Raw genomic sequence first — 23,992 nt, forward strand, 5'->3', positions numbered from 1 at the left:
GTGTTTTCATGCTGACATCTGCCTAGGCAAAACCTGGTGGTTTCCATCTAGGAATTTTAGAAGTGTATCTCCTGTAAAAAGAGTCTAATCCTGTGCTTGCTTCTAACATTCTTCTCTTCAAGTTGAAATGTAGAAGCTTTTTTAGTGGAGTTTTAAATTATTTGCAGTTCTTCCTTTAACCTATTGAGTCAGTGATTCTATACCAGTGACAGAGCAGGCTTTTAGTTTCAGAGTTTAAAAAAGACAAAACCAGAAAACATCCCTTCTAACCACCAATGTATCGAGAGGCAAGTCAATGTGACACTGATGCTTTACGTGTCAGGTTTTGGATTGGGCAAGAGAATATAAGAGATGCTGACTGTGTAAATAAGAGTGAAATGGTGGAAGTAACCACCTGTTTCAACTGATGTGGGATTGAAAGGACAGCTTTAAAGGTTCTCTGATCTCCTTCCAAAATATACTTCTCCTTATTGCTCTCGAATGAGGGGATCTTTATTTTTGGAAGATGAATAAAAGAACACTGTATGTCTTCTCAAGTGGTATGCAAGTTAGTGTCTGAGGACCTTGATTTAATTTAATGTGGGGGGAGGAAGAAATAATCAGATGTGGTGTTTGTGCTCATTTCCCTAAAAACAGAAGAACAGGCAGGTGTGAAACTACTGAGGAGGTCTTGAGTCAGAGCCTTTCTTTAACTGAGGGGCAGTGTTAGTGATAGGTGCCTCTCTCAGTAGATCTCTTCTAGTGGTTCTGGAAGTATTAAAAGAAAAAAACTCAAAAACAACTGTCTTCAGAAAGTGCCCTGACTCTTGCTTTGCATGTTGCTTTTCAGAGTATGGTGCTCCTATATGGAAGCAATTAAATAACCAGCTTTAGGCCTAAATAAAGGAAAGTACTTCTGGTTTTAATGTCATGGTCATCTAAAGCAGTAATGTTGCAATGCTTGGCATAAATACTACCAAATTTTGAACTAGGGAATAAGTATGTGCACTCGGAATGCTTCTCTTCAGGTGTACAAAATAATAGAAGGGTATCATTAGTTCTGTCTTTTGATGTGTTATTAGTATCTTTATTATGGCAATTCAACGGCTTGTAGACATGAACATGTAAAGAAAGTATTTATATGTTTATTTTGGGCAGCTTGTAGCACTCGAAAAAAATACTGCCTATTCTTGAAAGGCTGATAACTCTATACTGGAACACTTAGTCTTGTTGGGACACACTGAGTAAACATGGGCTGCTTTTGTGTATGAGAGGGAGAGATTGAGGTTAGGTAGTTTACTGTTGCTTTAGGAGGATTAAAATTTTTTTCAGTGCTTGTTGCTCTTAAAATGTAAGACTTCGCAGTGGGCTACAGTGTTTTTTTTTAATACTGCATTTGGTAAATTCCTGATTGACCTTCAGAGGTTTAAACTCAAGACATTGAATGGCACCACAGTGGAAAGTGGCAACTCACAGCTTCATAATGGAAGCAAAGTTGGTGTGTGGTGGTTTCCCCCCGCTGTGTGAGAAGTAGTTTGCTTCAGAAGAAAACTTGGGAGTTGAGTCTCTTCCCAAAATAATGTATCTGAGATAAGGCTTTTGCCTCTCCTGCTATCATATGCTGCAAAGCAGTGAGAAAAGCATTTAGGGGAGTGATGCTGCATTCACTTGCCTGACGTTGCTCTGCTCTTTGAGCAGTTGGAACATAGAGGCATGGGTTCCTGGTTTAACTAACTTGAAGGGCTGTGTCCTTTAAAAGTGAAGGGGTGGTGTACTCTGGGCTAGTATAGCTACTCGGGCAAAGTTGTATTGCGTACATTTTCTCATGAAAAGCATTTATCATGCTAGCAATATGTCTACATCCCAGAGCACAGCCGGTACAGCTGTATCAGTTGGAGTGTTGGCTTATATCTGATACAGTTTTGCCAGTAGGAATTTATATTGATGGTGTATGAACATCTGCTCTCCTTCCTCCTGGGGTGGAAGGAAAAGGAGGGCAAAGATGATAGTGATCCAGTCAAACAATTACAGAAGGTTGTCAGGCTGTCTTGGTTATAGCTATTGCTAGACAGCTTTTGATAGCATTGCTTGGATTGCAAGGATGGTGTGTTGCGGAGATGGGGGCAATGCCTCTACCTCCAAAGCACGGAATAGCAGCCTGTAAGGAAGGAGGATGTGTAAGAAAGGGATATAGGGGAAGAGGGTGGGAAGGCAGGATAATATGAGAAGTGGGAGGAGGCTGTATTGTCCAAGTCTTGAGTCTGAAGGGAGAAGACTTGAGCACTGTCCTGCAGATATCATTGGCCTACAGATGGGGAAAGATTTCCCTATTCCCTCATTGATTTAACAATCATGGGTGTGAATGACAGGTAACATTACAAGTAACTGTATTTTAATTCCAGCTGTTCTGACGCTGCTGCATGTGGCAAATCTCTCAAACATCTGTAACATGCTCCTTTTCCTTGCAGTTTGATTCACCCAGACTCTTCAACTACCACGTTATCTGCACGCCTTGGGTCTGTCCAGGAGGATGCAGGGAAGTCGCCAGCTAGGAACAGGTAAACTAATCATATCTGAGTATTTTCTGTTATGGATGCACTCCTAGCACACTCTTCACTGTAAAGCCTGTATTTTGGGGCTTGTTTTTACTGAGCATGCTGTTTCATGTCTAAAATGGGACATCCCATTACCCGTATGTAATGGTAAGGAAAGACCATTTATGTACATATTCATATTAATAAATGTATTACTTTTGAGGAACCTGTAGTTTGCTGCTGAGTCAGTCAAATAGAGGTGGTGGTGAAGAGGACAGAAAGGGAAAGAAGTGGCTAAGAAAGGTAGAGTTCTGAGGAAGCTGAAGAAAAGGGAGTAACAGAGACTTGGTAATGGGAGGTAAAGACTGAGGTCACGGAGGAGCAGAGGTGTAGTTTTTGTTTGCTTGTTTTGTGGGTTTCCCCCTGCGCCCCCCCCTCCCCCCCATCTGCTTCCTCTGCTCTTCCATTAAGTATAATCTTGTTTAAGTTACCAGGCTTCCTTAGGCTAAAATCCCATCATAGGTCTTTATGCAAGGGTGCTGGAATGAACTTGGAAATGTTCATGAGAGCTTTAGTATAAGTTGTGAATGCTTGAGCCTATTCCCACTAAATAGGCTGGTATTAGAAGAACAAATAATTTCCACTTCACAGGGCTTCTGCTATGGTTCTGGTTACATACTTCCATTATGTTAAATTGGGGGAATAAAGGTGAGGCAAGGGTATGAGGAACAGAGCAAAGATAATCCAAATTTCAGTGTTGGAGTCAGGAGACGTTCAGAGACTTCTTTGCATTGGTGTTATAGGAATGCAGAATGTTTAGCAATTTGGAGGGATCTGGCAGGACCAGTGAAGACTAGGGAACTCAACTGAGAAGGATGTTGGGTGTGCCTTTCAGGGGACGGACTGCTTGGAGTCTTTATCTTCTGTGTGATGGGGACGGTTAGGAGGAGGTGCACACTGACTGTACAGCTGAGAACCAAAGATCTCACCTAGGGGGAGTAAAATACCGATGAATAAATTAGTACCAAAAATGAATTCTCAGCAAACATGTCAAGGATTCCAGAGTTAAAAGTTCAATGCTAAATAACTTCAGTGATGTCAAGAAATGTCTGAAACCTTGAGGATGCTCTCCTGCTTCCTGTTTGAATTGATGTTGTCTATTTTAAAAGGCCTTTGCTGTTTGCTCACACATGCAGTAGTAGGAGGGTTCTAAGCTGGACCTGGCAGGCCCAAACTGCTCATTCAAGTTAAAATTTAACTCTCTGACTATTCATGGCCTCACCATAGTACTTACCTGTCTGGACTCACGTTTGAGAAGTAATGATGAGGTATAACCTACGTCTGTCAAAATTCTGAATGGGTGGAAACAAAGCTATTGGCTTTGGGCTAAGCAATGCTAGCATCTAGATCTTCTCAAAGCAGCTGTAGATGTTTCTTTGAGGCAAGCTTGACCATGCCTCTTTCTAGATGAGATGAAGGGAAAAAGATGCAGGTTGAGTGCATTTAGATGCAGGTAGCAGAAGTTACTTAGTATTATTTGTTTTCCCTGTGGGTGGGGGATATGTGTTGGTTTTTTTCTCAAACTGATTATTTATGGGGAAGAAAACAGCACAGCAGTCAAATGTTGCAAGCGGAGGGATTCGAACTTCTCCTTTGCAGGTCCTTCTAAAGGATAAAGGATTTTCATTGCAAAACCTCCCCCTCTGCTTTCAGAAAAGATAAATATAATAAAGTCCCAGATGTAATTGGTGATGATAAAGACACAGATATGAAATCTGACTGTTCTAACTCTTGCTTAATGCCTTTTTTACCCAAATTAAAAATCCCTGCTGCTTACAAGTAGGTGGCACAGTTAAAGTAGCTGTTGTGAAACAACTGGGAGGAGTGCTTAATTATGGACTTTCATGTCAGTCTCATCTTCCACATAAGAATGCTTTCTGTTAAGCTGCATAACTTTGCCGGTTCTAACTTGAGAGCATCTGAACAGTAGAAGACTGGAAGAGTTTTAGCCTGCCTTGAATGCCTGGCTATGACAGAAAGGTTTTGCTTATCACCCGTAGATGTATATGGATGCAGTGCCAATGTAGTTTCCTTTGATTCTGCATAAATGACTGAAAAGGACCTAACTAAAACCCTTTATGAGCCCGGTACTCCTCCTCAAGAGACAGAGGAGGAAAAAGCAGTGATTTTGAGACTATTGTACCTTCAGTGCCTACTTCCTTGCAGTACAAAAGCTGAAATAGGGTGGCATTGCTATTTCATGCCTGGGCTCAGCCACATCATCCATTGAGAATTCTTGGGAATAATTAGTGTGTCTGTTAGCCAGTTAGCAAGCTCTGTGAAGTTAGCCGAGTTTCATTCCAAAGACTAGAGGCTGGCAACAGTTCTCATCACTGAGACTGCTGCAAGCCTCTTGAATCAGTTTAGCATTGGCATTTTGAGCTTCCCTGTTGCTGTACGCAGAAGCGTTTTCCATCCTCACTCCTTAGAACGCTGTTAGCATGAATAGCTTACACTGCATGCTTTTTGCTGCTGCGTGATGAGAAGTTGCACTCTGGTTATTCAGAGGCTTAGTGTGGTTGTGGGATATTGGAGCAGAGGGTATCTGGAACTTGTATTTGCATTTGTAGCTTTGCAATGATTATTGCAAAATGGTGTGTTTGTACTGGAGTGCATAGCCAAGATTTCATAACAGCTGGGCTGAGATCAGGTGGATGCTCCATATCACAGCACAAGGAAAATTGCCAGCTGGAGTGACCTCCAGCATCAGCAGACAGTTTAGCCACCCTAGGGAACAGGTGCTCAAACTTCCAGACTCTGTAAGCTGTCAGCCATATATTTCAGAGAGCTGAGGAGAAGGAATTTTAAATGGGTCAAGGAGAGGGGGAATCTCAGTGCCCTGTTACAGAGATCCTGGTGTTGGCTGCCCTTGCTGGCATCTGTCTCGCCTCCAAACCGCTGGAGCTTCTAATTACCCAGCATCCCATCCCTTCCCCAATCTAGTCAAATGCAGATATATATGAATTGCAGTGTCTAAACTTAGTTCTAACTGCTTCCTACAAAGAGCTTTACAAAAGTTTAACTTAGATGTTCCAAAGCAATACACTTGCTTCCTAAGGATCCTTTCTTCTGCTTTGGTCGTGGAGGGAGCTTTAAGCAGTAAGTCTGTACTGAGGAGAGTGAACAATGTCACAGGCTTAAGTTCCTTTTTAGCATGCTACAAGATCAATACTTGCTCTGGTGAAGCACCGCACAATGAACACTTATACTTCAATTCTTCTCTCTTCCACTACAGATCAGCCAGCATCACTAACCTGTCATTGGATCGGTCATGTTCACCAATGGTGCCTGCCTATGAGACATCTGTCAGCCCCCAGGCCAGTCGCACACATATGAAGGCAGAGACCAGCGAGGATGAGCGCAAAATCCTTCTGGTACCTTTCAGACTTCTTTTTGTCTTGCTCTGTGAAGGCAATGAAGTTTGCCTTTCTTGTATCATGCAGCAGGAGTATCTTGGTGCCTTTAAAGGCTCTTGTTTGAGCACGCTTTCCTGGACCCCTCCTCCAGCTGGTGCAGGGATGGAGAATATTGATGCTGCTTTAGACACTTTCACCTTCCTGAAACAAATCATAGTTTCATGTGGTGTTGACATAAAGGTGTTTACAGTTTTAGTCTTGGGAAGTGTGTTACACAGTGTGGAGTTGGTGTGTGGCCAACTGTGTTGTATGGTTACACTGGTTGTATACTCCAACATGGGTGTATGTTGGAGTTGGCTCCTTGTGGGTTAAACCTGTCATGGCTGCAGCTGTAATGCAATGGCCCGATTCTGTATTTCTCCAAGTTCAGATTTTCCCTTTCGTAGGCCACATAAGTGGAAACTTTAAATGGCTGCTTCAAAATGATTACACTGTGATGACTGAGTTAAGGCTGTTACAGCTTATTGGACCAAAACATAACTTGGCCCCTCCCCTCGTTTGCAGAATAAATATAACATTTTGTAGAAGGTTGTAGTGATGTACTTGTTTGAAGAAAAATCAATGTGCAACAGTGTTCTGTGTGATCCTATTATCCCCTCCCCACAGAGGCAATGTTGTAGGTGGCAGTTACTGTACAATGTTCAGTAGAAAACAGTGTTTCTTTTCTTTGAGGGAGGGGAAGTGTTTCCAACAAATGGGGCAAAAAAGATGCAGAGAAGGGAAGGGAGTTTTTTTCACACATTGAAAGATTCAAGATTGCTCCCCATTGCCAACTTAAAATCAGGAAGGCTGATTTCTGTGTTGTCACGTATTTGCCTGCTGTCAGCAATATGCATAAAAGTATTCCTGAGGGTGCAGAAACACTCTAGTTCCTGTGCAGTTGCACAACTCCTTTCCAGAGTGCTCTGTAAATGGATAACCATGTGAGGGAGAAACATTTTTAAGGCACTACTTTACACCACCCTGCCCCATGCGTGTATGTTAATACAGGAAAAATGAAATTTAAAATGCTATGAACGCAACTTGGACTGAGGTGATCAAGTCCCAGTGCACTTCAACTTCACATTGTTTAATTTTTTGTCTGTTTCCTTCCTTGGAGGAGAAGAGGATTGGTAGTATCGCTTCTGTTCATGTAAGAGCGGAAGATGCAGTGCCAGTTAATGTAGGATTTTCTGTGAATTCCCACTGTTTGTTTAATGCCCTTAGCGTGTGGAGCTGACTCTGTATCAGGAGTTAATTTAAAGCTTAACATATTCTATTCAGAAGACTAATGAACTTTGCTTATGAAATAAAAGGTAGGGGAGGATGTACGTACACTGGGGTAAGCACATACTTCTGTGAATTAGAGGTCAAAATCCTTGAGTTGAAAGGATTTGCTGTGTTCTGCCAGTTTGTCCAGTTTACTGAAATCACCATGTGAGTTAAGGGTAAACTACAAGGCAGCTGAACTGTGGAGTTGCCAGTTGCATCAAATCTTGTAGTCCTATGACGTGTTCTGTTATTGATCCATTTGACTCTATACCTGGTACGGAAGAGGAGCTGCTGACATTAGTTTTAGGATAATACCCAGGACAGCCACTGCTGGAAATAAAAGCAGAAAGCCAGTCCAGTAACAGAAGTGGAGCAAAACTCTTGGATCTCAGGGCACCCTTGGGAAAGTGCAATAATATGGGTCTGTCAGTTAACTGGAAAGTTGAAACCAGTTAAAATTTAATTAAAGCTTTTTCCCCCCTCTGTAACACAAAAATAGAACAAGTGAGGCATTTGAGAGAGTGAGCTGCAGTGTCTCTTCTCCACCCCTTGGGGTGCTCTGTTGCTCTCTCAAAATAATCCCAGGTCCCAGTTTCCAACCTGCAACAATGGATTGTGCTGTGCCAAGCCAGGGTGCATATGGGAAAGCAAAAGGGGTCAGGTGCAGAGAGACAGCTCAGTTTGGATGGAGCATAGCCTACAGAAGAGTTGGTGCACATGCTTAACAGGCCCTAAAATAAGTTTGAGGTATAGGCTGAAGTGTTCCAAGTGGTGAGGGGAAGAGATCCACAGATTAAAAAATGGTTAATTGAGTTGGGAGGGGTACACACCGTTTTTGCTTAGTGGCTAAAGCTAGCAGTGTCTAAAAAAGGCTTGATACTGGACAATAAAAAAGGAATCCTTAATAAGAAATGGTATCCTAGAACTTGAACGTAGCGGTGTGCATTGCTGTGTCAAGTACTTGCTTTATATCTGGGCTTGATAATGGACTAGTATGCTTCACAAAGCCTAGGTTGAGCACAGATTATATAGAAAAACACTCTTCCAAAGGATGAGTTTTTATTGTCCTCTATATTTACACACACCACCTGAGTTTGAGAATAGGGTGCAAGAGGGCAGTAGTGAGGACATAAGTATCTTGTAGGCAGTACAAAATGTTGCCACGTTTAAAAACAAAAACCCCTTAACTCTGAGGGTACACACTTTGTTTCTTCCTTGCTCTCAACTTTATATAAAAGGAAGGATATAAGGAGCTGATCTCATGTCTGTTTACCGTTTCTGTTTGCACCTTCGCATAGATTGTGCAGAACAGCTTAGATTTTATGCCTGTTTGTGGAGGGCTCTTGATCTAGAAGCTGATCTGAGGGCCCAGGTTGATGCCGTTGAAACCAGTGCTAAGGTTAGACCAGTAAGTAAATCGCACATCTTCCTGTCCAGGACTCAGTCCAGCTGAAAGACCTGTGGAAGAAAATCTGCCATCACAACAGTGGGATGGAGTTCCAAGACCATCGCTACTGGCTGCGGACACATCCCAACTGCATTGTGGGAAAAGAGCTGGTCAACTGGCTCATCAGAAATGGGCACATAACGACAAGGTAACCCTGATGCTTTAGGATAGCAGGTGTCTTCTGTCTCTGTGATAGGAGGCTATGAGTTTTAGCTGATATAGGGTACCTTAGACTGTAGAGATAGACCCCTTTGCAGGGAGGTGAGAAAGAAAGAAAATTCAGATCTCTTCTTTAGTGCCTACCAAAGCAGGTAGGGTTCTGACTCTGTGTGGCCCAAAACAACAGAGCACAGGGGGCTGTCTGGTTTGGGAGCCGGTGTGGGAGGCAGCTTATGGGACAGGTATCACTCAAACAGTTGGAGAACAGGGAGTGTATTACAAAGACTGTCCAAAAATGTTCACTGATACTCCAAAGGGCAAGTCTGCTCCTGGGATCAGAGATCACTAATAGTGTTTGATGGCTAAATTTTTGGTGGGGCTGGCAGGCTCTTAACCTTGTAAGTGAGTATAAAGAATCTGGTGTATTTAACTATGTGAGAGGGGGATAAAACTGAGATGGCTCTTAAGTGTAGAGCAACAGTCCTCACTCAGCAGAGATGCTCAGTATGTATAACTCAAGCTAACAATATTGGAGGAGCACAAACAATATGTCTTAATCGTCTGTTGGACACCTCAGCTGAGTTTAGACTGCTGGCAGTCTCTTCATCTAGCTCCATCTTGAACCAGTACACTGTGCTGCCTCTCCACAATATTTTAAATAGTGTCTGGTTACACATGGCATTGGGATGCTGATGAGTCAAATAGTGCATAGCAAATTACGCTTTCCTTTTGTAGCATGCTTGTACCATAAACCATGTGTGTTTAGAACTAGACTTAGAAAACCATCTCTATTCTTATACCTCCAGGGTCCAAGCCATTGCAATAGGACAAGCGTTGGTAGATGGACGCTGGCTAGAATGTGTCAGTCATCATGATCAGCTCTTCAGAGATGAGTATGCTCTCTACAGACCGTTACAGGTAAAAGGAGTAGGAAAGCTATGGTTCTTGCTGGGTTTGGTGGCTGACTAGAATCTTTTCTAATCCTGTTCTCAGCAGGCATTGTATGTTTTCTAAATCAGCTCTCCTGTACAGAGAATTGGGGTCCAGGCCTTTTTCCTTAGCGGTTTAAAGCCTGAGGAAGCTGCATTTGCCCAGAAAGCTTTGGAGCTGTCCTCTGTGGAAGATGAGTTGTTACACGTAGTGCTGCCTAAAGTGGAGGAAAGGGTCTCTAATCTAGGCCAGCGCCTCTCATGGTGGACACCTTCCCCGGAGGCCTTGGAATGGCACAGTCTGTGCTTGTGGCAGCTGTGCTATCATGTCCAGAATCTAGAATCTGTGTGCAATTACTGGTGACTGAGACACAATGATGGTCTACTTCTGTTTCAGAATTCCTTCTTCAAAAACTTCCAAAGAATGGATATTTTAGATACACAGTATTGGATCTTCTTATATATTGTATTGCTAACCTTCTTTTGATCTCCAGTGGTGGCAGTAATAAAGAATTCAGTACCTTAGCCACATGATGCAAGATTGGGAGGGGGTCTTTGTCATGCCTCCCAAATAGGACTGGCTAGCTGAGGGGGAGGCAGGGAACCAGAGACCAGAGATGCTATCTTACCGTATTTCATTGCAATCAAACTTGCTGAGGGGTAAGAGCAGTCATTGGCCTGAGTGATTGGATTGTTTTTTTTACTTGAACAAGATATCTCTGTAGCCTCTCTGTTACCTGAAAGCATTGACTTGACAGTCTCCCATGTTCTGCAGCTTCTCAAAATAAAGAATGGCTCAGCTGTCCCATGGACCTTGGTCAGAAAGCTTGCAGCCATTAGCATCTTGTCTTCCTTGTGCGTTTCAGCTCTCGGCTACAGTCACATGGTCTTCCTTTGAGATTGCTCTGGGCTTCACCTGGCATCTCAGCTAGTTAACTGCACTGTCTCAGTTTGCTGGTAAAAGCTTGCCCTTAACTAGCAAGTGCTTGTGGATCCCTGTTTGTAACTATTTATAAGGAGCTTGTATTATTCAAGGTTTAAAGCCAGTTTTTGTTCTCATCAGCTGAAAGCACTGTCTGATCTCATTTCTCCTGGACAAAGAGTCAGGAGAAACAGTGGTGTTGACTCAGTTGCTTGCTGCACTCACTGTAGCCAAAGGAATGATATTGGGAACTTCCTCTTGAGGTGATTGAAGGCATCAGGATGGCTGATGGAAATTGCTTAGATGCTCTCCAAGTTCTCTGGCACTCTAGCCAGGCTTTGTTTTGACACAGTAGCCCCAGCTAGAGCCTGACTTGTGAGTGAAACTCTTAGAGCTACTTTGGTCAGTCACAGAATTGCTCTAGTAACTTAGAATTAGCCTCCACCAAAAGCTGCATGTGCTGGTTTCTGGGCAAAGGATATGGTCATCACCCACCTTGGCTGGGGATAGGAAGCATTCAAAACTGCTTAGCTGGATGTGGTGACAGAAAATGTGCAGTAGAATAAACTTGTTCTTTAGTGCCGCTTAGTCACAACTTGTGTGGAGGTGGGGAGGAGGCAGAGACTAAGCACGTGGGAATTGTAAAGAAATAGTTGTTTCCTGTCCCAAAGAGTTCCTATTTCATGCCAAGGGGGGTGGCTCTGTGACTAACCTGGCTCAGCCCACTGAGAGTATCCTCTGTTTTTTAAAATGTCTGATTTGGCATTTGTAGCAGACTGCTTTCTAAGGCTGCTTAATATTTCAGCAGACCTGCACTTTAACGCTTTTTTTTCTTCCTTGTCTTCTAGAGCACGGAGTTCTCGGAAACCCCATCTCCAGACAGTGACTCTGTGAACTCTGTGGAGGGGCACTCTGAGCCATCCTGGTTCAAAGACATCAAGTTTGATGACAGTGACACAGAGCAGATTGCTGATGAAGGAGAAGATAACTTAGCCAGTGAGTTTCACCTGAGTCTTGTTCTCACTCTGCCTTCTCCCCTGTTATTCCCAGTCCTTTGGGACATAGTTTAATCATGTCTTGCTTTATGTGTGTGTGTGTGTATGCGCGCATGGGGCTGTAAGGATCTAAGCAAACCATAACCTAGCTAGTCCTCCTGTTTCTTACAATGGATACAGTATTTTGTATTTAGTGGAACTCATAAAGTTTCATACTTCTAATGGAAGAGAAGCATGTAAATTGCTGCCTTCTGTTTCTCAGGCAGACTTCTGCTTGATTTGGGCCCTGTAGTAATGCGCTAAAGAATGCCCAATATGTCAGCATGCACACATGAAGATAAGATTAGAACTATGAAAATACTGTATTCCTGTAGTATTGCACACTGGTCTTTACGTATTAAAGACAATTTTTCTCCTTCCGGTACCCTTATGATACCCATTTGAACCCTTCTCCTCCCTGTATCTTCCCCCTTACCCAACACTAAAAGACTCCGCCAGCCCTAGCAAGCGCACTTCAGTCAGCAGCTTCCAGTCCACAATGGACAGTGATTCAGCCGCCTCCATCAGCCTGAACGTGGAGCTGGACAACGTGAACTTCCATATCAAGAAGCACTCCAAGTACCCACATGTGCCCCCTCACCCTGCCGACCAAAAAGGTATGAGGTAGTCACTAGCTGGAGTTGCACATGATGGAGAGCTGGGCCTTAATAGTACTGACCTATTTGGACACTACTTTTGTAGTTGTCTTACAGAGGGGACAATATGATATTTAGCTGGCACTCGCTTGCAGTTTTGATGTGCTCACCTCTGAGGAGGCTCAGTAGACCTGTTGGAACACCTTCTCTGCAGAGTGTGTAACTTCCCCTGTGACTTTCTCTTTGCAGTTGAAGCAAAGACTCCTGCCCATACATAATACGGCAGATCCACATATACAGTTTCTGGCTAACTGGGGTGGAAAAATAGTCCGTGCATAAACCAGTTTGATATGTGTCTCTACAGTTTGAGATTTAACTGGAAAAGCAAGCAAGAAAAAAACCCCCAAACAACAAATGAACAAAATTAACTTGGAAGAGCTCTATGCTGACTTCTAATTGTACCTTAATAAGCTTAGATTTGACAGAAGAATCTTACTGATGAGCAATAAGGCCTCACTTAATCCATATATGTAACATTTGTTCAAAAGAGAACATCCACTTAATCAAAGTAGGAAGAAATCAAATACTCAGTGTTGAGACTTCTTTTGAAAGTTTTTTCTCCTAAATAAGTACTAAATTGAAAGAGACTAACTATAAGCAAAATCCTTATGGAAAAAATAATGTGCCTGCCTGTTGACAACTACATTCTCTAAATTGGACAAGGGCTGACTGAAACCAGGGCTTGCCACTGGCTTGCATCTAGTATATTCTAGTTGCTTTACATGCTGGGTAGCAATTGATATCTTTGCTCTGCTTCCTTACTTAAGGTTACATCAGCTTTGTAGACTTCTGTCTTTAGCTGCTTCTAAGGAGTTTCTTATTCTTAATTATTGTTTCACCCCACCCCTTCAGTATTTTCAACTTTAAAAGATGATCCAGTGTTAAATAATTTGGACTCCTTCCAATGAATTCATCCTTCTATAAAGCCTAATGGATCTTTTCTGTTGTTGTGGATCAGAATGCAAGACTTACCTTATGCTTGCATACAGATTGCATTTTCTGAAACTGTGAAATAGTCACTGAAGAGAGTGAGAGAGGAGAACTGGTCACAGCTGACTTTCAAAGTACGTTAGACATGGGAGAGAGAGTGAGGCAAATTAGAGGGGGCATTTATCAGTGCCTATTGTAGTCACCTTTTGTTATTTGCTAAAAATATGTCTAGAAGAAGGGAAATCTAACCGCTTATTTTTTCCCCCAAAGAGGGGAGCAGAGCAGGTTTGAAATTTGAGTTGATGTCAGATGACTCAACAGTAGGGACAGGTTGTCAGCACTACTGACACCAGCCTGTTACTGTTTTCTTTCAACTTGTTTCCAGCTTGTGTCCTAATCAAATGAAAAGCTAATATATCTGAAGGGAAGGAAAGGTGTGGAGAGGGAGAACATATCAATGAGTTCCTTTTAGGGAGGAGGGATGCTGGATTAAGTGAGCTTGAAACAGGCCCAGGTGTGCTGCAGCATCCTATGAATTTACAGCTGTAGCAGGTTTATCTTATCAGTATGTATTGGCAGTAAAGCAGGCAGTAGTCAGTTCGGCTCTGGCCAGAGTTAAAGGACTTTTAGAGTGATAGTCCTGGTTTCAGACGTATCTCAGTCTTCAGCTCCTTGTACAAAAAGCAGTACAAGATGAAGGGGAAACATAAGAGAACCTACCTCTCTCGGAAACTGTTGACCAAATCAAGGCTTCTCATAGCCAGAACTGAAGCTCTTGTGAGAAGGATTTTGATGATGGAGAGCTCAGAGAAGATCAGCAGAAAAGGCAAGTGATGTGGGGACTGAAAGGAGAGAGACTTCTGCCTTTGAATTGTACGTGTTGGCAGCACTCTGCTGTCTTTGGTGAATCTCTGCTGACTGGTGTTTGTTATCTGTTCCTGAAATGTGTGGTCTCTTAACCAGGTTATTCTGTAGGAGTGTAATTCGTACTAAAAAACTGGGAAAAATTCCTTTTAAGAGAATGGCTTTCCCTTGCGGGGAAAGTATCAGTCATATGCCCAGCACTGGGATAGGGTGGAGGTGTGAGTCATTAAAATGCACTGTGGAGAGGTAGGTATTACCCTGCAGCTTTTTGAAAAATCTGTATCCTCTACAAACACAGAGGACTTACTGTACATCTTTTCTTGGATTCCTGGCATGAGAGTCTCTGGAGGAAACACCTAACCAGGGAGCAACAAGTTAAAATGAATGGTAACATCTTGAATAGCAAGAAACACTTCTTGGCAATAGGGAGACTGAAATTTCACAGGTACTTAGATGTTTGTTATTCAAGGTCTTCAAAAATTAGGTGGCACAAAACCCTACAGTGCATACTGCAGTGCCTAGGGTAGTGAAATGGACGACTTCTAAAACTTTGTTCTGACAATATTAAAGTCAGAGTGCAAAGACTTTCACCTTGTGTTCCTGATTTATCCTGGCTATATTCAACAAAAGATGCCATCCAGGATGTTAGAGTATCACAATGATTAGACAGCCAAGACTAGATAGTTAAGCTTCCATGTAAAATGGGACATGGTTATTTTAAGAACAGGGTACTGTAGTCAATCAGCGACATGGTGTGTTTGCTGCTGTCAGAGGTCAGTAACTTCCCTATGACCATTATGGACACATGTATTTGGCTTGGTTTCATTGGAATTGTCTTTTGTCCTCAGACTGGATGACAGTGACTTAATTTTCTTTGAAATAATGAAGTAAAACTGAAGATCACACCCACCTTTTGAGACTAGTAACTCAATTTCCTCACAAATGTGTAAATTAGTCATTGGGGGAGGGCTGACAAGACAAAACATCAGTGCTAGAAGTGCAGGTCAACTTTGATCTAAGTGGTTAGTGGGTTTCTTCAAATGATTAAGGGATATGCAATTTCCACCAGTCACAGAGGTCAGCTGCTTTGAAGCAATAGCCTGTGATGTACCAGCTGTGTTTTAGAACACAGTGGTTTGTATATAGTCTGAGTCTAATGGCAGGACTTCTTCTGATGTTATAGGCTGACTAATATCTGGTGTGTTTCCATGAAATTCTAGTGACTTCAAGTTAGCTGGCTTGTAGTATCTTACAAGTGAATATAATGACTCATTTATAGTATCATCTGCCTAAAGGCAATGTATCAAAACGGGCAACAGAGTAAGATTGCTTTCTGCATTTTAACTGGGGGAAGAGAGATTAAGTGACTTATTTTAAACGTGGGGTTTAGTTGTTGTTTTTAAAGAGATACAGTTATCAATATGGGAAACTTTATTTTCTAAATGTCCTTGCAGCCAGATATCCTTGGTCCTGGTAGCAGGTATTTTGGGTAGTTAGTTTTTGATGCCTGCATCTAGTTAGGAGGGGGAAAGAGAAGAGGATCTGAGTAACTGTGACAGTTCCTATCACCATTGCTTGCCAAGGCTTAGCGTGCCATTGCCAGGAGCCCTTTTGGTGCACCTTCTTTTGAAAAGGTGCACCTCATGAGGTTTTCAGTGGATATCTGTGGATGCATGCATCCTTGTTTGTGTATCTAGAGGAAAAGCTGTGGTTGCTGGCCAGTCTGCTTTGATGTTTAACGAGAGCAATCTGTAAGGTGTATAAAATCTGTACCTGCTGGTTTCCATTGGAGACCTGTGAATTCTGTGTGCATTGTGGTATTTGCTTCCAATGATGCCCTTGAATATCAGACCTAGGAATTTGTATGTTCTGGGGTGGGGTTTTTTGGTTCTTTTTTTGTTGTTTTGTTTTGGTGAAGCTGTTCAGGGGAGCTTGTAAGATAATCTCTTGATAGCTAACTGCTTGCAGACAAGGCTACAAAATATGCTACAGGATCCTCCCCCCCCACACACACACCCTGCCCCAACATTCTGTGGAGCATAATGCATGTAGAGATGATGTGAGGTAAGAAATGTGAGTTAGCCACTCTCACTGTCTCAAACTCACACCTATGAGTGTGTTATCTGTCCAGTCTAGGAAGAGGTATGGTGTCTTTCCTTGTCAGGAACTTCCCCTGGGGCACAACTGGAAGCAAAGTTATAGGAGGTGAAGCTGTATTGAAATGTTCCTGGTCTGGAGGTGCCACCTGTGTCCTTGTCCAGAGCATAACTAAGGTTAGGTTTCAACTGGGGTTAACTCCTGCCTTGGCCATGCCAGTCAGGGATATGTGTCCTAATTTGAGTGTGTTCACAGTAAGAGCTGCTGCCCTGAGGCTGTTGCAATGTAGAGAGGGATGGAGGTGCTAGTATACATGCTCATGTGTAGATACAGCATGACATGACTTTCTCTAGGTAGTCTGTGGGACTGTGGGTGAATGAATGGTGAGGGTGAGCCAGCTTTTATCAAGCAGTAGGTTGCTTGTAACGCTAAACTCTTCAACTAAGCAAGAGATGAAAGGAATCTGTAAATAACCATCAAGCTACAAGAGAGGCTTGCAACTTCTCTTTGGTACATTGATCATCTATTGAGTATCTGTTTGCAAACTGGGCAACGGCAGACAAGTTCAGATTTTTAAACTGGTGGCATGTGGTCTCTTGAGTGCTGCTGTTCAGAGACTTGTGATTGCTTGTGTCCTGTCAACTTTCTGTTGCTTTCTGTTGGTGTCTGGAAACTGCCCGGCTTTGCGTTCTGTTTGTGGCAGTAGGTCTGAACCATTCTCAGGAAAGGCGATAAAGGGTTAGCTTCGGACTTCGGATCATCATGCTGTATAAGCAATTGGGCTATTGCTCTTGTTTTCCCACTGTACAATCCCTTTTTATAGAAGCAAGGAACCAACTAAAGGCACAACAAGCTAACGGCCTCTGGAGAAAACAAGTTTTTTGTAGCCAGCTAGCCTGCATGAAAGATCAAGATCTAGCAAGCTAAACAAGTGTAATAGATGGAGCTTTATCCTATTTCCCATATGTAAAGTGATATATAACTCTTGCTTTCCTTTGTTGCTGGGAGTCCACCTCTGTCAGCATGGATTCCTCAAAACAGTTTAAACTGTTTTAGACTTTAGACTTCTAGCGCTTGAAAGGCAGGCTGTCTTTTGTTTCCTTCACTGTGTAAGATAAATCTTACAGCTAGTCTCTCCCTCAGTCCGAGATACTTCATTGGAGTGTGAGAGCAAAATGGCTTCTGAAGCTGCATTTTTAGACCAGAGTGAGGAGGCCGTTCCCTGTCTGGACATTCCCACGGTGTCTGCTTGCAGCTTAATGCATTTGTATTCAGATCTAGAAAAGCGTGGTGTGGGTCAATTGGAAAAGCAAACTCTTAACTCCTAGTTCAGTCTTTGCTCATGTCTACTTCGTTTGTTTTGTTTCTTCACGGTAATAAGTACTATTTTCTTGTGGTCTCAGAACTTTTTGATAGAACAAGAATGAGAGGATATTCTTGTCTTGACCACTCATCAAGCTGTTGCTAAATTGGTGACTAAACCCTTAGATGAGTAATGCTGCTGCTTCTGGCGTGGGAGTGTACATTGTAATTATATAGGCGCACCAGTGTAACCTGTCATTTTTTTTTTGTCTCCGCCTATCTCCCTCTTCTCTCTTCTTTCAGAGTACTTGAATCCTGAAAACGGAGGGCAGCAGATGTTCTCTATAAGTGATGCTTTTATTAAAGGTAAGGAGAAACTTCAGATGTTGCTGTTGTGCGGATTTAATATAATGATGAAAACTCCACAATACTCCTTTAATAGTGCATTGACCCTTTAGAAATATTTACTTGACAGTAAATCTGAACTTATTTGTGGCAAAACTGATATATAAACTATACTCTTAACTTTTTTTGAATGCACTTTCAAGCTTAAATTTCTTTCACTTCTCAGATTTCTTCATTCAAAAGCACTCAAAGGAAAGCTTTTACTTTTTTTTTTTAAATAAGTGTAAGTGGCAAGTCTGTTCACAGCTTCCCCACCTACAAACTTATGAAACAGGCACCAATTTTAACTTTCTGTACAAGCAAATTAAGATGTGATATGATTAATTGCACTGCTTCTATAGAGTAGCTTAAAGCTTCCTCTCTTAAATATTTCTGGGTTTCCCGTCATCACCACCACCACCACTACTACTTCTGAAATGAAAGGCCATTAGATGCAGTGGTGAGTTTTAAAACCCGTGTACCTTCCAATATCGTGGCCGGGTGCACTTGTGGGCTTTTTTTCTCCCAGTTAATGCTATTGATTTTGTTTTACTTTTTTTTAAATAAGTGTAAGTGGCAAGTCTGTTCACAGCTTCCCCACCTACAAACTTATGAAACAGGCACCAATTTTAACTTTCTGTACAAGCAAATTAAGATGTGATATGATTAATTGCACTGCTTCTATAGAGTAGCTTAAAGCTTCCTCTCTTAAATATTTCTGGGTTTCCCGTCATCACCACCACCACCACTACTACTTCTGAAATGAAAGGCCATTAGATGGTCTGTTCACAGCTTCCCCACCTACAAACTTATGAAACAGGCACCAATTTTAACTTTCTGTACAAGCAAATTAAGATGTGATATGATTAATTGCACTGCTTCTATAGAGTAGCTTAAAGCTTCCTCTCTTAAATATTTCTGGGTTTCCCGTCATCACCACCACCACCACTACTACTTCTGAAATGAAAGGCCATTAGATGCAGTGGTGAGTTTTAAAACCCGTGTACCTTCCAATATCGTGGCCGGGTGCACTTGTGGGCTTTTTTTCTCCCAGTTAATGCTATTGATTTTGGTGAGCTCGTAAGAGGAGGAAATAAGGGGGAAACGCCAATGTCTGTGCAGCCAGAAAAATAAAGTCTTTGATTAAACTGATGCTTAGTTTTTAACTGAGCTTTTGCAGGAGAAAGGAAAGGGGAAAAACCAATGTAACTTCTGTTAATCTTCTACACAGCTAATTTTGGGTATGGAGCATCTGAAAGAAGTTAATTTTTGTTTTTAAAGAGTCTTTTTTTTTTTTTCTTTTTCCAATAGTCCTGCTCAGATTACTATTGTATAAGGATTTTGCAGTTGTATTGTGCACTCTGAGGAATTTTAAGCTTGAACTCTGAAGGTTTACATACTTGCTGATAAAAATTTGTACACTGCGAGCATAAATGACTTACTATATAGTCAGCCATTATGAGAATGGGGAAGTTTATAACTTCCCTGTATAATATCATACTATGTTATTTCCCACACAGGTATTAACTCTTTCAAAGCATAGAAAACTCTGCTGAAGTAACTTCTAATCTTGGTACTGCGAAACAGAGAACAGTTCTACGGAGTTACTACACAATATAGTGATTGAAAGCAGCAGGCCCCCTCCAAGTGAAGACTGTCTTATACTGTTGAAACATGATTTCTGTTTCCAAAACCAGAAATGGCTATAGTTAATGCTGACATTTAGGATTTAAAAAATTGTATTCAGTGAATACAGCCTTCATTGGCATCCTATTTATTGTAGCGGGAAGATACTGGTGTATATGATGGTTAGGTGGATGGAGGTGAGAAGATGTGCTGAGATCTTTTGAAAAGCTTGTGCCACTTTCTTGACGTAAGATCCTTGAGAATTCTGTAGTATTAAATACTGTGACATAGGCTAGATGAACCAGCCTGCTGGCAGCTCCCTCTGCACCTGAGCAGCAAAGGGGTGGTGTGTGGGATCAGGGCTGCAAGTCACATAAAGGTTCAAAAGTCTGACGTATGAATTGGTAGCATAGTATTTCTTTAAAATACGTTTGGGAGATGCGCTAAACAAGGCCTTTACCAAGATATTTTTGATACTTGTGCTGCAGCCTGAATGACTAGATCTTTTAGTGCCACTTACACGTAGATGTCTTCAAAGCAGCAGCTTTTTGTGGATCAAAGTAGTGCCTTTGACCAATGTTCTAAGTCTAAAAGGCATTACGATTATGTATTATGAATATACACAATATTTGGAATTTGCTGCTTATTTATAGGCAAAACTGGGATATAAAATTTTTGTTCCTTGTCTTAACAAACTTGGTAACAATTCAATTCCAGAAGGGAAAACAGTCTGCTCTATACTGGCAGTATAGGAATTTTGGTAACTCACTTTTCCTTTGTACACTCACCACTGTTGTACTCAATACTGTTTGCTGCGTCATGTTACCATGACGTCTAGCTCAAACTCAGTATTTCAAGAAGCTTAGACTTATGTCTTAGTAAATTCCTTCCTTTTCAGAGTAGCCTTTCAGAAAGACACAGGCATTTAACTGTGACCTTATATTAACAAGGTTTGTTTGTCTCTTGCAGAGTCATTATTCAACAGGAGGGTGGAGGAGAAGTCCAAAGAACTCTTTTTCACGCCCCTAGGCTGGCACCACAGCAATCTGGATCTGCTGAGAGAAGAGAATGGAGAGAAACAAGCCATGGAAAGGCTGCTGTAAGAAACATGTAGAAAAAGGAATTTGCATATCTTGAGTAACAATTCCTGAAGCCCCTCTATTCCACCAACTTTCAGTGGGACTTGATCTACAGTGGACAATACAAGGAACTAATTTGCATTAAGAAAACAGCATTTTTACAGTATATTTTGATTGCTTTTTTCCTTGTGATTTTTATATATTGAAGTACAGAACCAGAGTTGACTGTAGAACGTTCTAGGCAGCTGTTCCTTCAGAGGACTTCCTACACTGTGAATGTTAAGAAATTTACTTCTGAAATGTGACTTTAACTAACCACTGCTCTGTGTTTTTCTCATGAGAAATCTATTTGTTTTGCCTTTTTTACAGGTCTGCTAATCACAATCACATGATGGCACTGCTTCAGCAGCTTCTGTACAATGAGTCCCTGTCGCTGTCCTGGAGGGATATCATTGTACCTGTGGTCTGCCAGGTAGTTCAAACTGTACGGCCTGATGTCAAGAACAGAGATGATGACATGGATATCCGCCAGTTTGTCCACATCAAAAAAGTAAGTTTCAAACAGTGGATGTAGGGAAACAAAAGGATGCAGCTGCTGGTAGCACCCCTTGTTTGAAGAGAAGAGTCCCCTTCCCACTGCCCCCAGCATGTTCAGTGGTGTGATTGGCCAACATGGCCTTTGGATAAGGTGGGGTTCTAGAAAAAGTTGCACAGAAGGAACTTTGCATCCTGTGAAAGGTGCTTTAATGCCCTGGAGCTGACCTCTTCTCTCAGGCTGCAGGCTGCAGAAGGTAGCGAAGAGCAACACCTCTGTAATGACTTGCTTCCTTTTTTGGTTTCTGCTTGTTTTGTGCTTGGATTGGAGATGTACTGAATGCTGGACAAGTAGCTTGCCAGGACTCTGTGTAGCAATCTACTGCCCTATAACTATCCATTATGGAGGATTGAACTCCTCCCATGCCAAGTACAATGACTTTCTTCAAGAGGAAAACTTAATTGTTATGGGATGGTGCATCCAGTTCTGCCAGATGGCCCAGTGTTGACATTGTCGAACTGTAAGGCTGGAGTTGTGTCATGCAGAGTTTCTTCTGAGAGGCTGATGTGAAACTAACATCCAAGGAGCTAGTGTGACTGAGGATCAAAGGCTCAGGCTTATTTTTCTTTGGCAAAATTCACCCCAGGAGGCCTCTTTTGTTTGGAAGCCATGTAAGATATGAGGAGAGCCTTCTGGTTCTGGTGGTAGCTCTGTGGCATCTCTTCAGGCAGCGTCAGTTGTTGCTGCCTCTCTTGAAACTCCAGTTCAAAGAGCAGATGTTCAGAGGTTAAAGCTCTTTGTTGCTGTCTGCTGTTTTCACATGCTGATAACACGTTTTGGAGGACATTTCTGTTATTCAGAAACCTGTTTCATGTTATTTTTTACTCCTATGATTGGTTGTGACTGTAGGCACACCAGTCAAGTGTTTGATGTGTTCAAATAATAAGTAGAGGTTTGTTTCGTTTTGTTTTCTCTTCCCCCCCCCCTTTCCTTACAACTTGTTTTTTGTTAGTGGAAGTGGCATGTGCAAAGGTATATGTTCGTCATAGCCTACAGAAGTTAGGTTCCCTTATCTTCCAGAGTATACCCGGTTTAACAAATATGTATCTGTTGGGAGGGGTGTAGAGCTCCTGGAACTTAGTACTTGTTTTCATGTTGTCCTTATTTTGCCAGATTTTAAAGGAAAAGAGCTGTGTCCCCAGCATGACTGTATCTGATTTCTCATCTGATAATTGAGGGTGTAGCTGAAGCTTGCACATCAGCTACAATAGGTATTCTATGTATTAGGTTTACTGCATTAAAAGTTATGGGATTGTATGACAGTTCTAAAAATGTTCTTTGCTTTATTAGATCCCTGGTGGAAAGAAATTTGACTCCATGGTGGTGAATGGATTTGTTTGCACTAAGAATGTTGCACACAAAAAGGTAATGCAGGCTTGACTAATCAAGTGCTGGCTGTAGTGCATGCTGAGGAAACAAGCGTATTGTGACTTCCTTTTTGTGTCATGAAGCTTCTCTCACCACTCAGGAGGTTTGCGAGCTTTGGCTAGTTTGAGACCCTAAACAAGAATGGCTTTTAAAGCATTTCTTTTCCACACTGTTTTCTTTTAGTCCAGAGATTCTAGGAGGGGGAAGCTTTTCTCATGCATGTGTAGAAAAACATCCTTTCCACCCCTACCACCCCAGAAGGCATCTAATAATTACCCCAAGTTTTAGCCAGAAGGCGGCATTTGTGGTTCTGACTTACAACAATATAGTAAAGAGAGCCTTTAAATAAGGCAGGAGGTCAAGGTAGAAATGATCTGGATGGAGGCTCCAAAGTGTATCAAGACTTTGGGGTTCTTGGGGGTGACTGTAGAAACCTCTAGCATTGCACTCTTACTGGACAGTAGCTGTGAAATTCCAACAACTGGGTATAACTATGCATTCTTCCTTCTTATGAAAATGTTGGGTCTGCAGGGGCGTGCTAGCTGAGACACTGTTTTTGGGGGGTGTAGTGTGTGGGAATCAATCATGGGAAGTCTGTCTTTTCTTGTGTACTTTTTCCCTTCCAGGTGTTTGTATTTTTGTTTTAACTATTTTTGTGTCTTTCTTAGATGAACTCTTGCTTAAAAAATCCCAAAATTCTTCTGCTGAAGTGCTCAATTGAGTACCTCTATCGAGAAGAAACAAAGTTTACCTGCATAGACCCTATAGTACTTCAGGTGAGAGCATGCTTCTGTTCTTGGTTAAAATTGCCTGAGGTCTAGTGATTCAAACAAAATGATGGTCAGTGCACATCTGATTTCTTTTTTCAGTGTGTAAGGTGGAGTTGAGTGAGTGGGATTGCACAGGAAAGAGACAAACTTCCTCTTCTAGCAGCTAGCTAAGAAAACTGCTGCAGTAAATACAGTACAAACTTGTAGTCTTGTGCTGAGGGTTGTTGTCATCAAGTTACATATACTGAGAGTGATCTTATGATCCTCACAATTGAATGCAGCATTTCAGAAAACACGTTTTGGTTTTAATGATACACTGTATAAGGAACATACGGTTCAGAAGGTCAGAGCTGGATATGATTTAGGTGCGCGAAGAAATAGAAGAGTTAGTGTAGGTGAGGGTTAGGTTGCACCTGTGTTATTTCTTGTCAGGCTCGAAAAAATGGGACAACAACTAACCTAATGAAGTGACGAACTGCAAAATGTCACTTTGGAACAGGTGCCCTGCCCCTGTGAGTAGGGAGGCGCCTTAAGTATGAAAACACTGAAGTGGATAGACCTTTTCTTTAACACACTGCATTCCTATCTGA

At 42.0% G+C, this 23,992-nt stretch overlaps 1 protein-coding gene across 1 annotated transcript in view; it reads left to right on the top strand.

The window, feature by feature from the left end:
* Positions 1 to 23,992, top strand: part of PIKFYVE (phosphoinositide kinase, FYVE-type zinc finger containing) — a 68,651-nt gene that overhangs the window by 13,944 nt on the left and 30,715 nt on the right. The window contains exons 6-16 of the mRNA XM_009289530.2: positions 2,448 to 2,537; positions 5,809 to 5,947; positions 8,678 to 8,835; positions 9,653 to 9,764; positions 11,546 to 11,693; positions 12,181 to 12,348; positions 17,884 to 17,946; positions 20,560 to 20,689; positions 21,039 to 21,219; positions 22,555 to 22,629; positions 23,301 to 23,408. Of these exons, the coding sequence (XP_009287805.1) occupies positions 2,448 to 2,537; positions 5,809 to 5,947; positions 8,678 to 8,835; positions 9,653 to 9,764; positions 11,546 to 11,693; positions 12,181 to 12,348; positions 17,884 to 17,946; positions 20,560 to 20,689; positions 21,039 to 21,219; positions 22,555 to 22,629; positions 23,301 to 23,408 (1,372 nt within the window). The remainder of the gene's footprint in view (positions 1 to 2,447; positions 2,538 to 5,808; positions 5,948 to 8,677; positions 8,836 to 9,652; positions 9,765 to 11,545; positions 11,694 to 12,180; positions 12,349 to 17,883; positions 17,947 to 20,559; positions 20,690 to 21,038; positions 21,220 to 22,554; positions 22,630 to 23,300; positions 23,409 to 23,992) is intronic.

The sequence above is a fragment of the Aptenodytes forsteri genome, unplaced genomic scaffold (assembly GCF_000699145.1).
Source record: "Aptenodytes forsteri isolate BGI_AS27 unplaced genomic scaffold, ASM69914v1 Scaffold442, whole genome shotgun sequence".
NCBI classification, from domain to species: domain Eukaryota; kingdom Metazoa; phylum Chordata; class Aves; order Sphenisciformes; family Spheniscidae; genus Aptenodytes; species Aptenodytes forsteri.